The 16,102-nt window shown below is 42.4% G+C and overlaps 2 protein-coding genes across 5 annotated transcripts in view; one reads left to right on the top strand and one right to left on the bottom strand.

The window, feature by feature from the left end:
- Window positions 1-9,121, top strand: part of LOC132857536 (genetic suppressor element 1-like) — a 43,810-nt gene extending 34,689 nt beyond the window's left edge. For 3 of the 4 annotated variants that reach the window (XM_060887526.1, XM_060887528.1, XM_060887529.1), the window contains exons 6-16: window positions 275-442; window positions 971-1,293; window positions 1,977-2,262; window positions 3,229-3,740; window positions 3,906-4,018; window positions 4,111-4,384; window positions 4,575-4,688; window positions 5,184-5,591; window positions 6,719-7,006; window positions 7,105-7,208; window positions 7,689-9,121. In XM_060887526.1, the coding sequence (XP_060743509.1) occupies window positions 275-442; window positions 971-1,293; window positions 1,977-2,262; window positions 3,229-3,740; window positions 3,906-4,018; window positions 4,111-4,384; window positions 4,575-4,688; window positions 5,184-5,591; window positions 6,719-7,006; window positions 7,105-7,208; window positions 7,689-7,826 (2,728 nt within the window). In that variant the 3' untranslated portion in view covers window positions 7,827-9,121. The remainder of the gene's footprint in view (window positions 1-274; window positions 443-970; window positions 1,294-1,976; window positions 2,263-3,228; window positions 3,741-3,905; window positions 4,019-4,110; window positions 4,385-4,574; window positions 4,689-5,183; window positions 5,592-6,718; window positions 7,007-7,104; window positions 7,209-7,688) is intronic. The other variant, XM_060887527.1, reaches the window with a different exon arrangement.
- A 91-nt stretch (window positions 9,122-9,212) lies between these two features.
- Window positions 9,213-16,102, bottom strand: part of ldlrad3 (low density lipoprotein receptor class A domain containing 3) — a 93,786-nt gene continuing 86,896 nt past the window's right edge. Inside the window, exons 5-6 of the mRNA XM_060887138.1 lie at window positions 13,141-13,507; window positions 9,213-12,111 (exon numbers count right to left, since the gene is read on the bottom strand). Of these exons, the coding sequence (XP_060743121.1) occupies window positions 11,898-12,111; window positions 13,141-13,507 (581 nt within the window). The 3' untranslated portion in view covers window positions 9,213-11,897. The remainder of the gene's footprint in view (window positions 12,112-13,140; window positions 13,508-16,102) is intronic.

Genomic DNA, 16,102 nt, shown 5'->3' with positions numbered 1-16,102 from the left:
AAGAACACACTCTCACAGCATGCTTCTCAGTGGAGGCAGAGAGGCAGTGGCTGAAATTGCCTTTACTGGTGACCTCTGTGTGTGTGTGTGTGTGTGTCTCTGTGTGTCTCTGTGTGTCTCTGTGTGTCTCTGTGTGTCTCTGTGTGTCTCTGTGTGTGTGTAAAGGAAAGGCAGAGAGCTAGGGTTAATGAAATGAGGAGACCGAGATAGTGATGCAGCAGTAGGTTCCACTAATGAGCTGTTCTTTCCTTTCTTTCCCCCTGCCGCTGGGCAGAATGGATGAGTCCCTCTGTTTATCTGCCCTGCGCTCACCCTACTACCAGCTGCCAGCGGGGGGAGCCGTGCCCTCCCTGCATCCCAGCACTGCTCACCTCCACCTGCCAGGGGTGCGCTACCCTGCAGAGCTCAGCCATCAGTCTCTGACAGCCCTGCAGAGCAAGAGGTACACACACACACACACACACACTCAGAATTTATATTGCTTGCAGGATGCCTGGCTCTGTTTTACTTGTCAGTTCATCCAAATAGTTCTGAATCAGGCATTGCTCTGGAAATTTATCATACATAAACTTAAATTTGGCTGAAATAAATTGACCTTGATAGCTATGGTACAATTCTGTTTGTATATGTCACCATTTTCTCTCTGTAACACATATGTGCCGTGACTCGTACACACATACATGCATGTTGACGCCCATGCACACATACACACCCCATGTGGCCTGTAATCTGTTCAACTTTTCCTCCTCATGCTCAGTAGTAAACAGCATCAACACTTCTTGTGTTCCTGTTGCCTCCCTCTGAGTGTGTCCTTTATGTTCCTGTGGAGAGTGTTGCATCTCACACCCTGTGTGTGTGTGTGTGTGTGTGTGTGTGTGTGTGTGTGTGTGTGTGTGTGTGTGTGTGTGTGTGTGTGTGTGTGTGTGTGTGTGTGTGTGTGTGTGTGTGTGTGTGTGTGAATCTCTGACAGGCTGCAGATGGAGGACAAGCTTCGCCAGCACGAGAGAGAGCGGGAGCGAGAGAAGGAGAGAGCTCATGAGGCAGAGAGAGAAAAAGAGCGTGAGAGAGAGCGAGAGCGAGAGAGGGAACGAGAGCGTGTACGAGAAAGGGAAAGGGAGGAGGAAAGAGAAAGAGAGCTGGAGCGACAGAAAGAGAGGGCAAAAGAGAGGGAAGTTCAGGTGGTTCGGGCCATGGAGAAGCATGTCCTGAGTCAGGAGCTACACACACACACACACACACTCTCTCACAGGCAGCAGAGAGAAGACAGAGCCAAGCTAACACCAAACCGAGCAGGTACGCAGGTGCACACCTACAGTACACTCACCCATATACCATTAAATATAAGCTTTTCCACCTTAATCTTTAACCAAACACATAAGTGTGTTTAACACAGACACCATAGAATAACTTCAACACGTTTTTCTGGTCTAATAAAATACCATTTGACCGAAATCACCACTCAATGGAAGTTGTTTGGAAATGTTTCAAATATGCAACTGTGTTACATGAATTAAGCATAACAAGTTATAATGCTAGCAAGAAGCAGACATGGTGTAATAAATCAACAATGCTTTTATTTTGTGATTTTAAGAAAACATTAAAAAGTCATTTCAGTTACTTATATTACTAATTTAGTTACTAAAGTTAATTTCTGTAAGTTAATTTCATTTATCTACTAATTTTGGTGTTTCATTTCATGATCTCGCTTCATTTACAAATAGCTTTGAAGTATAATTTCTGCAAAAACACATGGAAAAATTTCAAAACCATTACCAAAACTATCGCCTGGGGAAATCATGCATACTGCGTTACATCGGGATAAGTAGAGATTACTTTGACAAAATGCTGGAGAAGTTTAGTAAGATTAAACTTATAAAAATGAACAACATGCTGATAGATGCTCTGCTGCTCTGTGGTGATTTATTGATGATTTGATGATATGCTGATTTATTGAACGGAATGTATTTCCTCCTCAGAGAAAACCAAAGATCCAACACTCCTGGCCCCAAAGCCTCTGCAGCCTGGCCTGTATCCCTCCCCTGGTGGTCCCGCTCCACTCCCAGTGCCCAGCCTGGTGCCCACCCCTGGAGAGAGGGTAGGGCCGGGTGCTCTGCTCCTCCAGCGCCAGGGAGAGGAGGAGAGATGGCTGGCACGGCAGAGAAGGCTGAGAGCAGACACAGCAGACAGGCAGGGCCTGATGTCTGAGTGTTCACAGCACAGCACAGAGCCAGAGATACAGGAACCTCAGACAGACTCACAGAGGTGAGATAATTGCAGAACACCTTTGTCCTGGTCAGGGTTCTGATTATGGAAAGCTTTATATGGTTCAGTTTTAAATCATCTGCCTCGCTCTGGGTTGTTTATTTGGTCTTAACTATTTGGCTGTTTTTAAATCTTCAGGAATTCAGGCCAGAAAAGTTAAAGCGCCCCCCCACCTACACACATACAATTTGATGCATACACTAAAGGATTTGTCTTCAGTTTATGTCCAAGACTTATCTTCGTTTCAGTAGATAATCTTACCTCAGAACTGGTCCTGTAATCATGAAGACATCATGAAGAGGAGGATCATGTCATGTTCTTAGCACAATATGCTAAAACATCCTTATACACACCAAGTAATGTCTGATGTCATTGTATACAGTCAGTAAGAGTGTGATGATTATAATCCTACTATTCAGGGTCCTCCAGAAGAAATTGTTTTCCCCTGAGTCTGCTTCTTCTTCCAAGTTCACTCATTCATTCATTTTCTACCGCTTATCCGAACTACCTCGGGTCACGGGGAGCCTGTGCCTATCTCAGGCGTCATCGGGCATCAAGGCAGGATACACCCTGGACAGAGTGCCAACCCATCGCAGGGCACCTCTTCCAAGTTTTTCCCCCAAAATAGGGAGTTTTCATTGACACTGTCACCTCTGTCTGGCTTATTTGGGATCTGAATTAAGATCTACATATGTATTTCTGTCCTTCACTTACTCTTTGTTTATTTACCGATCAGCGTTTTTAACCACATATCCTCAATATTAATAACACTGATCTTTTTTAACCTCTCATCCTGTTGATGTACCATGATCTTGAAGTACCCTGTTCCAAAAAATAAACAGAAAGCTTGAAGTGATTTCTTGACGGAGAAGCCAGACAGTCTTGTTTCCTGTGTTGTAACGTGTTGTAGAATGGTGCCATCTTGTGTCCATATTGACTAACTCTGTTTGGTTTCACTGCACACAGGCCTCACTTACTCCACCAGGACTTGAACAACAGGGAGCTACCTCACCACCTGAGAGCACCACCTCCTCTCATCTCCCCCAAACCCAACCCTCCTAACCCTCCCACCACTCTCTGGAATCCTGTGTCCCTCATCAACTCTCCCTCACACCCGCGTCGGGCATACGAGCCTTCTTTCCCCCCAAGCCGTCCACCTCCAGGACTTACTAAACCTGAGTGCACAGACAGGAGCCTTCCTCAGAGGACACCTGGCCTCCTTGAGCCCAGCTCCTTCCTCACAGAGCAGGAGAAGTCAAGCCAGAGTATTGTGAACAAGCAGAGGCTCTCTTTTTCACTGACTACTCCCTTTGGAGAGCTGAGAGGAACCAAAAGAGCTGGATCCCCTATCAGAGTCTTCCCTCAGTGCCCCGCACGAGAACCAACACTGGTGTATGATAACGCACTGCAGCAACACAGAACTCTTCTGAGCAAACTCGACCTGGAGGAGAAGAGACGCAGAGAAGCCAGAGAAAAGGGTACAAACTCCATGACTTATCTCTTATCCCTCAACTTGTTTTGGGTCTCTAAACTGGACCAATACTGAAATCAACTTTCCAAGTATCAAACTTTAATAATTACATAATAATAATTTTATTAACATTACACGTATGTAACGTCTCTGTGTTTGCTCTGTGTTTTAGGTTATTACTATGAGCTGGATGACTCTTATGATGAGAGTGATGAAGAAGAAGTAAGAGCTCACCTAAGGAGAGTGACTGAACAGCCTCCTCTCAAACTGGACCTGTCTAAAGAGGTACTTCTCCCTCCGTTATCCACCTGACCTACTCCTCCCTCCTTCTCCTGCTTCTGTTGAGTTATTTACACCCCCTCCCCCCTTCTCTGCAGAAACTGGACTTCCTGGCTGTATTTGGATTGAAAACACTGTCCCAGCGAGACGAGCTGTTGGAAAGGAAGAGGAAGAAGAGGAGAAAGATGATGAGGGAGCGTAGCCCTTCTCCGGTACCTGCTCAGAGTAAACATCAGACTCCGCCCACACACACGCCCACCCTGTCCACCCGCTACACACCCGAGGAGATGGACAGGGCACCTGAACTAGAGAACAAGAAACATTTCCTCAACATGTTCAACCTCAACCATGTCAGCCAAGAGCAAAGGATAGGTGTGTATACACACACACACACACACACACACACACACACATTTATATCCTCAGTATTTATTACATTTTTATGCATCATAGTCTATCAGAGATACTGACACTCAACATTATGTAATTAATTTTCTAAATCTCAATTTAATATGTTTTTAGAAGTCTGTTTGAAACATTTTTGTGTTTATCACCACTATAGAAAAAGAGAAAGTAGTGAGTCTACTAGATGCCATCAAAAAGAAAACCGTCACTCTGGACACACTCCGATACGCTACGCACACACCCTGCTCCAGCCCTCCATCTACTGCCTGTGGTACGACTTAAACACCATCAATCCATCCTGTTTTCCCTGTGTAAACTTCACTGCCTTGCAGACGTACTAACCGTTCTAACACTCGCTTTGGACGAGTACAACCTGGAACTAGGAGCACTGTTTGATTTACATAAGAAGGCAGTTATTTTTACTGAGACACAAAGATTAATTTAAACCGAAAAACTTTTGAGACAGAATATGTGTTTATATATTATATTGATAGTATATTAATATTGGGGTCACATGTTACTTGAATTGTACAGGTAATTATTTGACTGGATGCACTAGAACTAATTTGGGGGATAATCCATAGGCATATCATTTGGATTTAAATGTAAATCTAAGAAATGTAATGTTTACTTTGAAGAGTAGTAATTTCTCGACATATCAGGTTGCAACACTTGTGATAAATGTGGAAAAGTTTAAGGAGGTTGAATACTGTATTCACTGTATCTGACCCTCTTTTTCTAATTGTGTGATATTTATCTGTCTCAGATCCTACAACACCCTCCACACCCTGCCAGACAAACGGAGAGCCCCAACCAAATTCCCGTAGCGTCACTCCTCCTGGACCTACCAGACATCTTTACAGTGTCAGCCAGGCCGACCTTCACAGGCCTTCACAGCTATCTGACCACTCGCGCCCTAAAGAGCCTCCTCCACTCGCCCCGCTGCAGGACCAGTCTCGTTTGGGAGAAGCTCCGCCGATCAGGAGAGCACCAAGCCTTCAGAACAGCTCCAGACCTCCTCTCCCTCAGCTAAAGGAGCGGCCTCATGGGCTCAATGGCCTGACTGACCACAGCAGGTCTCGCCCCTGGGAGAGCCTCAGTGCTGAGGAGTTTGCACAACACTTCCACCAGTCTGTACTGCAGTCTACACATAAATCCCAGCACAAACCCAAAGGTGAGAGGAAACTGATGCTAATTGCACTGCTTTATATCCTCTCAACAGCACCATATTTAGTTAAAGGTGGGGTCTCCGATTTTTGAAAGCCAACGTTGACATATAAAATCACCAAAACAAACACGCCCCTAACCCAAATGGGTCCCACCCCTGTATTTATAGCTCCGCCCACACATACATACACATACACCCAGGCAACTAATGGAAAGAAATGTGTCTTTATCATAGCTGAAGGGAAGAAAATTACGATTGCAGATAAACAAACGAGCAAAAATGACACACAAGATTATTCATGCAAAGGACGGCATATATTAGTTCTGTGAAACAAAGCAAAACCAACGTTACTCAATTATCGAGAAGGAAAAAAGCACCTCGGTGTCTTAAGTAAAGTTGGCCACATATTCACAGACTGGAGTTTCCCGAGTCAAATAACTCCTGAGCTAAACACTGTTACTAGCAAAACGCGGTTGTAGCTGCGTCTCTACATTACTAGATTACATTACAATAGAAAACAGGTGTTATTTGTGTAGTAACAGCATTTAGCTCAGGAGTTATTGACTCGGGAAACTCCAATCTGTGAATATGCGCCAACTTCCTGCTCCTTCAGTTCTCTCCAGCGCTGGAAAGCTGATCCTATATTAACACGGGTCTTACTTCTTACCTTACCATAAGCCTTTCTTCGCCTTATTTCTGTGTTTTTATCCTCCATGTCAATGTTAAAACCGCTTTCTGCTAATGTCACACATGCGCACTGAACACTCTCCGCACATATTGACAAGACCCGCCCCCTTCTGCTCATTGGCTACACCTTTGTTTTGATTTTTGTTTAGTATTCGGCCCGACTTAGTTTTTTGAAGCATTTCGGAGACCCTACCTTGAATCTAGGGGAACCTTAAACTGTAAGCCAGCTGAAAAGTCTCACAATGTCATGCAAAAAAATAGGACTTGCTGTTTCCTAATGGGCAACACCATTAAGCTGGCATTTTTACAAAAGCTGTTAAAAACAAACAAAAAACTTTTTTTAAGCTGTTGTGGCATGTACAGCGAGGCATCAAGGTGTTAAGTGAGGCTTCATAAATAAAACCTCACCGAATGTCCGAGCAATAACTTTACACAATCTTACTCAGCAGGTGTGTCAGGAGTTCCTGAGCCAAACCACAAGCTCAACAACATTGTACGTTACAACCTGCCAGAGCACCAGAGGGCGCCAAACAGACTACCTTACTCTCAAACCAATGGCCACTCCTGCCATCCCGCAGTGCACCATGAGTCAGGGCTGAGTGATGAGCGATCTGCTGAGGAAGACTCCACTGAGGAGGAAGAAGAAGAAGATGATGAAGAGGAGGAAGAGGAGTACAGCCACAAATGGAAGGGTATTGAAGCCATAGTGGAAGCTTATCAGGAGTACATGGATGGTGAGTTTTACTCTTAGGCCAGCAGATGATATGGCCTTCCAGTTTTGCTCATGCATTGACTCCAGTACACTGGCGCGTGTGTGTGTGTTTTTTCACAGAGAGGGATATAGAAAGTGAGGTTCTGCAGAGTGAGTGTAGGAGAATGGAGGCTCAGCACTATCACCTGAGTGTTACAGCTGATCAGCTCTCTGTCACTATGGGGGTAAGTTAATGATCAGCCATAATGCCATCATAAGATCTGTGTCTGCGTTAATGTTTTAGGCCAAAGCTCTTGAAGTTTGACCAGCGTTTGTGTGTGTTTAGAATAATGCATTTCTCAAAAATCCAGCTATGGCTTTAACACCAAATGCACAGTGAAAACATTCACATTTACTTTTATGTATTCAACAAGAGGATTTTATCCAAAATGACTTAGAAATGAGAAACACAAGCAAAGAGATGTCTCAAACAGAGGACATTATATGTAGCACTACGATATAAGATTATTAGAGGAGTACAGAGGAGTGGTAGAAGAGTCAAGTGCACAGAGCAGAGGTGTAAGTTAGGGGTTAGTTCAGTATTCACAGAAGAGTCTTTAGCTGTTTCTTTTTTTTTTTTTTTTAGATAGTGACAGATTTTTTGGAAGTTCATCAATTTCTACATGAACTTTTTTTTTACTGACATTTTCTCTTTGGTTCATCAGGAGCTGTTGGCACAGAGGCAGCGGCTGGCGCTTGACAGGGAGCGAATGCAGGCTGAGCTGGAGCACTTCAGGAAGTGTCTGACGCTGCCTGCCCTTCTCTTACACAGAGGTCACTATAAAGGACCACCCCCAAGGTGATCCCTCTCACCCTGCCCACTAACAATTAGGGATCTGGGCAAATAACACCCAGTTCCTCACCTGAGACTGAGAGCCCAGAGCTGCACTGAAGCCTGAGGGTGAGGAGAACTGGATGAGGATGAAGCTGAGCTCACTGCACAGCAGGAGGATCGACTGCAGCCACTCAATATTACACAGTGGTTTAACAACATAAAGAGACGGTCAGTCACAACGAAACAGCGCTGCCGCTATTGGACGTCTACCTTCATCTCCAGCTTTAGATTTCTGTGTGCTAGAAATTACAAATAGCAAATATTACAACCAAAAAAAAATCACCTAGCTGCTGTAGAACTGGACCGAAAAGAAGACTGACAGATCATACGACGAAGGTGCACACGCTCAAGCTCGCATCCTTTTTCCACGTCACTCGGCCTGAATTTCAACGTACACTGCTCTTAACACTGTGGTATATGATGAGTGGGAGATTCAGAACGTTCCTTAACTGATAGAAGCAGCTTTGAAATTTAAATATCATAGCTTTAAAAGTGAACAAAAAAACAAAACAAAAATTTGAATAGCTTTTGTACTATTCACGAATCAAACTATTTTCTTTGGAGCTCAATATTATTCCAACGCCGAAGATTTGAAAATGAGAAGCCAGCTGGTTGTGGGGGAATGAAGGAGAGAAGAAGAGAAAAATGAAGGAAAATGTATAAAGAAAGAAAAACAGGCATGTGATGTGAACACAGCGCTAATGCACAATGTCCCGCCGTCAGTAAAGCTCAGGCTCGGTCTAACCCAGTGATATTTCTTCCTCTGATGAGCTGTAATCTGAATTCCTCTCTTCTCCCTTATGCAGTTATATTTGTTCTTCACTTGGAGCCACAATCTGACATGTGAAGTGCCACAGTATTACCTGCTGGTCGTTGCTGTACACAAGCACTTACTGACTTGCTGCATGAGCGTTCCTGAAGCGTACAGCAGTGTACTAAATGCAGTGAAATGTTTACACACTGTGTGTTCTCGCCACAGAAAAGCATTCCTGTTCCCATCATGCACTAGGCACAATACAAGGCAACAAGGCCAGTGATGTGAACTGATGTAATTCTTTATAACGAAGTCTGTAATATAAAGGACAGCGGTTTTTAAATCTTGTTAAAACTAGGCAGAAAGCAGAGCTACATATTATTAAGATGATGATGTAAGATTCCCTGATATTTTAATGCTGTGAAAGTTTTAATCGTACCTTTTTTATCTGGATGAAGTGTGAGGTAATATATTATTTGGTGAATGTAGTAATAGTTATTTATGAGCTTATTAAATCTGGAAAAAAAAAGTACGGTGTTGAATCATTTCTATAAGCATCCACTGCTTCACTGGAAAAATGTACAATGACAATATGAGCCATAGGTTTTATTTTATTTTATTTTAAACCACGATTCCACATAATAGAAATTCTGCTTTGGTCAAACTTTACACACATTTCTATCACCACAAGCTGATCTCCTCCATGGAGCACTGTAGTTTAATGGCTTGGGGTGAAGAAAAAGACAGAAGCAAAGCTTTTTTATGTACATGTTTGTACAGTTTAACATATTCACAATGTTAAATACATCCACTTTCTCTCAGATGAGAAAAACCTTTTACTTAAAACCTTCAAGTCTGACAAGAACAACAAAAAAAACCCAGCATTAAACAAGTTCTTATCCTTCACTTCTGTAATTCTGTACTCCACAGTGAACACATCAACCCTTAAGAGGCAGTTTAGAAATGAACACTAGTCTTGTTTACAGCTTGTTTACAACATTTTTTTTTAAATAAAAACACATTTTCTTAGCTTTTAAATAATGGGATTGATTCTAGAATGTAAAACTATTAAAACAGCCACATTTCATTCACGCCGAACCAAATACACCGATTGTCAGACACAAAGGAAGTAATCATGTGACTTCAAAACTGAAGCTCTTACAATCAAGTGTAATTAATGGCTACATTTTCTGGACCTCCGAACACTTTAATCTGTAAGGCACTGTGGGATTTAGTACAGATTAATTACAGCATGCACCAGCTAGATCCTGCTCACGGCATGCAGAGGGTTAATGGAACAGCAGGCACACTGGCCTGGAGGAGATAATGTCAAATTATTATAGAGTGATCTGTGAGAAATACAGTTCATTTCACTAAAAATAACGGAACTATACTCTACTGTTATATAGTAAGAGATTAAGACTGTATTTTTCAGAAACAAGGCCACATACAACCCAGCATTCCGGCGGCTGCTTTCACACTTGACTTCGGTAAGGTTTTTTTTCCAGTTCAGTCACTGGTAATAAACTGAGATAGATAAGCTGACTAATTAGGCAGAATTGGTGTAACCACTTATTTTTGGCATGAGGTATTTACAATGAATGTCCACTTTATTAGGAACATCTGTACATCCAAGCACGCACTTATCTAATCAGCCAATCGTGTAGCAGCAGCACAATGCATTCAATCCTGCAGATACAAGTCAAGAGCTTCGGTTAATGTTCAGTTAATGATCAAACTTCAGAATGAAAAAGGTGTCATGTCTGTGACGTTAACTGGGTCATGGTTTGTGTTTTTCAGACACTGCTGAACCCATGGGAATGGTGCAAAAATACACCACCACCACCACCACCACCACCACACCCTGTGAGCAGAGGGTTTGCTGGCTGGAAAATCCATCCATATCAACAAGGCAATTTCACCCTGACACCTACATCCCAGTCACAATCGATGTCACAGAGATCACACTTTTGCCCCATTCTGATAATTAATGTGAACATTACCTGAAGCTCTTTATCCGTATCTGAATAAATGAATGCGCTGCGCTGCTGCCATGTGATTGGCTGATTTGAAAACTGCATGAATGTGAAGTTGTACAGGTATTCCTAATAAAGTGGACAGCGAGGGTATACTGTATAAATATTTTAATTGAATAAATTTAAATTTAGTACAAATCCAAGTGATTGTGTTCTAAGATTTTGGGCACAGTAAAGGACAGCAGGTTAATGAAACATGGGAAACGTCTGCTGCAGTAAAAAAAATGCTCCACAATACAAACCTTTACAGCATTCAGATGGTTACAGGAACCTAAATGGAGATACTAAACAGTGCTGGTTTAGAATAACACGTCACTCACACTGACCTGTAAAATTGCAACAAATGTGTGCAGAAATACAGAGAACACCACAAGCTGCTGACCACATGTTGTCATGGTTATGCGTATTTTGAGCCGTTTCATCTACTTTATTAGTTTACCTTCTACAGACAATAACTCCAGCACAAACATATTATAAACAGATTGTCATCTAAAGATTTCTAATGATTATTGAAGGATCGTGAATTGTTCATGTGCACGTGGACAAACCCGTGGAAGTTTGAACATTTATTGGAATGACAGTCAGAATCTCATTCAGCACTTTCAGTGAGAAAACTGTGCTAGCGTGAAAGTAGCTGAAGGATTATTAGAGTTTACTGCAGACTGAATCTGAGAAATCACTGAAGGGAACACGATGAGCAAAAGTGTAGGAAGAAGATAAATTATTAAGTGCTTTAATGATAAGAATGGTGTATGGGGTAGGACTACCTGGAATTCTTTACATACTTGTATCATTTTCTCTTTACATCTTACACAGTTCACATTGCATAGTGGTTTTTCCACAATATTATAAAGTGTTGAATGAAAAACAAACACAGAAAGAAATAAGTATGAATAAAGAACCACTCAGGAGAGTTTTTAGTATTTTAGTACTTGAGTGCTACTCGTTTGGTGCCTGCATCATTAATAAAATGTCTAGATCAGTCTTGTGTAGGAGATCAGTCACATCTCAGAGGTGTGAAGAAGATTTCTCACTCTCTACAGTGTCCTTTCACGAAGTGTCCTTTCATGAGCTTCTGTAATGTCACATTTTTCCCAGAAGATGGCGATTTGTACTCTGGAAATCACTCTGAGTAAAAAAAGATGTCTTCTGTGGCACTCTGTGTGGTCTTTTATTCTTCCCCACAGTAAGCCCCATACATGTCTCTGTGTCCTATATACAAGTGTCTTTGTGTCCCCTCACTGGACAGCTATAGCTGCTGTGGAGCTGAAGTGAGGGTTTGAGGATGTGCTGCTTCACATCTGACTGCAGGACTGATGCTGTGTACTTGTGCTCTCTCGGGTCGGACTGCGGGAGTCGCACTGGCTTGTGTGGACGCTTCATAAACAGGTGGCTCTGTGGCACACGCAGCCTCACCATCAGGAGGGTATGGAGGAGGCGGGAGGTCAAACCACGGTGGTCGACTGCAGTCACAGAGGAAAAGTCACAGCATGAAAAAAAAGCAATAATTAACTCATGGGGAGATCAGAAAAGGGACCGAACAAGTGACAGAATAAAATATATGAGACGTTTAACTCCAGTATACATACACAGGAAAGGCAGCATAAAAAAAATGAAAACCCAGAAATAAGTACAAGGACTGTGCAGGGTTCATGGTGTTGTTTTTACATTCAGAGGTAGACACATCAGAAGCCCAGGAGCTGCTGGAGATGAGCAGATTTTACATTAGCTTTACTTGCTATTAATGATTTTATTTTATTTTTATAATTTTTTATGTTGCCTAGCACATACATAGGTTAAACCATCAATAAAAAAAACTACTTTATTGATGTTCCTTTGATATGAAGCTATTTTAATTTTCATGTGCTTCAACTACAGCATGTCTACATAATGTGCTACACTACACGCATCAGCTGTGAGCTGCTCTCAGCAGAAAGACTTTTACTAGGTGGAGTCATAGGTCTGTTTGGAAGTCAGTGCTTTTCTGAATCAGGAACATGCAGCTAAGTGGAGACACTGATGAAGCTGAGCAAAGAATTTTTTTAACAGCCGTTATACAGCCATCATATATTTGTCCTGCTTATTAAACACCGTCACCTCCAATGTTTAACATGAAGAGCAAAAAAATAGACATTAGCCAGAGTATAGTAGCTCATAGCTTATAGTGGAGGATAATAATGAATTAGGTCAATTAATTATTAAGTTCTCGTCATACAATCTGCATTTCTGGAAGTTGGTTAATGTGTCAGCACTCCTGTGTTTTCAATTAAAGTAACGATTCACTAAAAAAAATAGCATACATAATTGTACATTGTTTTGGAATCTTTCTGAGAATAATGATTTTCACTCAGTCATATCCAGTGTCTGGCAATAGTAAGTCAACGTGACTGGACTGGTGAATAATAACACTTTCTGTCACTCACCTGAGGGGCTTAGCTTTCTATGGCATTACATCAGTGTGTCTCTATCATTACTGACTGTCTGTGGCCTACCTGACATCCAGCACTGCCTGTGAGTACGAGGGTGGCGACTCCAGCGGGGCTCCTTGTGGGTAGAGTGAGCTGGTGAGCAGCTGGAGGCTGTGTGCTGAGCTGAAGTGTGCTGATGGAGAGGAGGATGGAGGTGAGATATGTCCTCTGTCTACTATCACCAGCCGAGAGAGCAGCAGTGGCTGATGAGGGTGCGTGTGGCTTCCGCTCCGGGGCAGTAACACACTCCTTTTCCTCTGATGATGCAGCACAAGGGCCAACAGCGCCACCACCAGGACAAAGATGATGGCACTGCCTATGACGGCGTAGGTGATGCTGGGGTAGTAACGTAACCGGTAGTCCAACGTCACAAAATCCTGACCTGGAGACTCTGTAGGAGAGAAAAAAAAGGATTGTATTTTGTTGGAAAAAACACTTAGATGGTCGTGCACCATCATTGCGGAAGGAAGGAAGGAAGGAAGGAAAGAAGAAATGCAGGGAGGAAGGGAGGGTTGACAGGATGAGGGAAAGAAAGAAAGAAAGAAAGAAAGAAAGAAAGAAAGAAAGAAAGAAAGAAAGAAAGAAAAAGAAAAAAAAGAAAGAACAATCATCTGACTAGGGCATCTTCCCTGTCAGGAACGGACAGAAATGACACTGAGAAGCTGAACTTTCATTTCTCTCACAACATGCTTTTCTAGCCCTTTACAGGAATTAGACACAGATTGAGCCACAACAGCAGCACACAGAGTTATTACTGCTGTAATTATTACAGCACAAACAGACTCAGTGGCGTTGCTCTTTCGCTCTCTGACCAACACTGGTGCCAGGCAACTGTGAATAGCGTCTGACAGCTACTTAGAGAGAGGAACAAAGAGCGCTCCTAATTCAGCAGGAGAGGGAATGCTATTAGAGACACAGAGACTGAGGGGAAAAAAGAAGCTGGGGAGTGAGAAAAAAACAAGAACATTTAATTTCATCGCCTGCTGACTTTCTTCCTCTTTCAAATACTGTTATCCACAGAGAGAGAGAGAGAGAGAGAGAGAGAGAGAGAGAGAGAGAGAAGATATTTATAGAGGAATAAAGGAATTAATTGATGGTATACAGGACCAGGAGAATAGAGAAAAAAATAAAAGAAAGTAAAGATGAAAAATAAGTAACGAAGAAAAGGAGAGGTGGGGAGAAACAAAACATCTGGAGGAAAATGGCATGAGAGCATAAGTGAAGGAATAAAAGACATTAAATAAGGAAGGAAAGGAAAGGAAAGGAAATTAAAGCAAAGGAAGAAAGGAAGGAAGGAAGGAAAAATAGAACAGAGATAAGAATGTAAAAGTAGAGAATAGGAAAAGAAAAAAGTAAAGAAAAAAGGAAATGAGAAAAGAACAGTAGAGAACAGAAAGAAAAAAAATATGAAAGGAAGGAAGCAGAAAGTGAGTCCAAGGCTCAGTGGGGAGCTTTTTAAATCTGAGAAAGAAATTGAACTCTGCCAGAGTGATGATGTTCACGATCCCTAAAATGCCCGAAAAGCTGGGTATCTTATTCAAATAAACCTGGGCTGTTTGTACAGTCTGCCTAATACATGCAGGGTTTTAAATACTAGCAATAAGTACTTGCTTTAAAAATAGGAACATATAAGAGTGGGATGGAGAACAGTTTATAAGTTGACAAACCTGTAACCATCTATTAGACCATAAGCAGCATCTCCATAGAGTGACAGATCAGTAAGATGTCTCAAAACATTTTCTCAGTCCTAATAAACACATCAGCTACTTGGGTTTATCAGTGTGTAGCTTTACGTCCTCTTCTGTTCTACTGTTCTTCTGTCCTACTCCACTACTAATGTACTGCCATTACATTTAATAAGCACTAATTCCATTATTTAATACTAAAATACACACACACACTTACTTTCTCTTCTCCACCCCTTACACCTGTACAGTAATTGACACCTGAGGGTATGTATATAATAGTACAGAACTCCTGTAACTCTGCTGCATCCTCAACACAAATCATTACAGAAAGAATAGTGAGTCTGCTGCTACACACAGCTACAGTGCAAGTGCACACATCCACTCTTGTCTGTTTGCACGAAGCCTTTGCAGGAGAGCAGTGAGACATTCTCATTCTGCTCGTTTCTCTGGCCTAAAGAAAGCGAACTTCCTGCAGGGAGTTAGTGAACAGGGAAGCTACTTTGTCACACTCATGCATTTTCTCATTAGCAAGCAGACCAGAGTCTTTGATTGTACACACTTTGTGCTCCTAAATAAAGCACCTTTTGAAGGTGTTATGTTTTTTGCTGGCCTGTGACTGTGCACACACTCTGCCTCTTCCCAGCCTGCATTTCATTAACCAACAACATGGCACAGATTTATGCACTAAGGAGGTTCCGATTTTCCACTTCAGTCCAGAGACAAACCTCCAAAGTCTATTTGCCTTCCACCACCACTTCCTCCTAATATAGTAAGGTAGTGGAACAACAATAAGGCTGCAATGTGTTTCCATATTACTGTGTGGGTGTGTCAGTGGTTGCACGTACACCTGGTCACTGAAGCACATCCGGACTTCATCCACATCAGCCTCTGCTTATTCCCACTAAAATTGATTGCATGCAATATTCTAATCAAACACTAACATTTGACCACCAACATCTTCGTGACGTGACATACAGCTAAGTATGGTGACCCATACTCAGAATTTGTTCTCTGCATTTAACCCATCCAAAGTGCACACACACAGCAGTGAACACACACACCGTGAACACACACCCGGAGCAGCGGGCAGCCATTTATGCTGCGGCGCCCGGTGAGCAGTTTGGGGGGTGGTCAGTGCCTTGCTCAAGGGCACCTCAGTCGTGGTATTGCCGGCCCGAGACTCGAACCCACAACCTTAGGGTTAGGAGTCAAAATCTCTAACCATTAGGATCTGATGTCTTTTATATTTTGTAAGGGGTTTTAAATTTTCTTAAAGCTGATGAAGCATAGTTTTGAGA

This window comes from Tachysurus vachellii, chromosome 14 (assembly GCF_030014155.1).
Source record: "Tachysurus vachellii isolate PV-2020 chromosome 14, HZAU_Pvac_v1, whole genome shotgun sequence".
Taxonomy (NCBI): Eukaryota; Metazoa; Chordata; class Actinopteri; order Siluriformes; family Bagridae; genus Tachysurus; species Tachysurus vachellii.
Note: the sequence above shows the minus strand (reverse complement) of the source record. Positions and strands in the feature narration are given on the sequence as shown.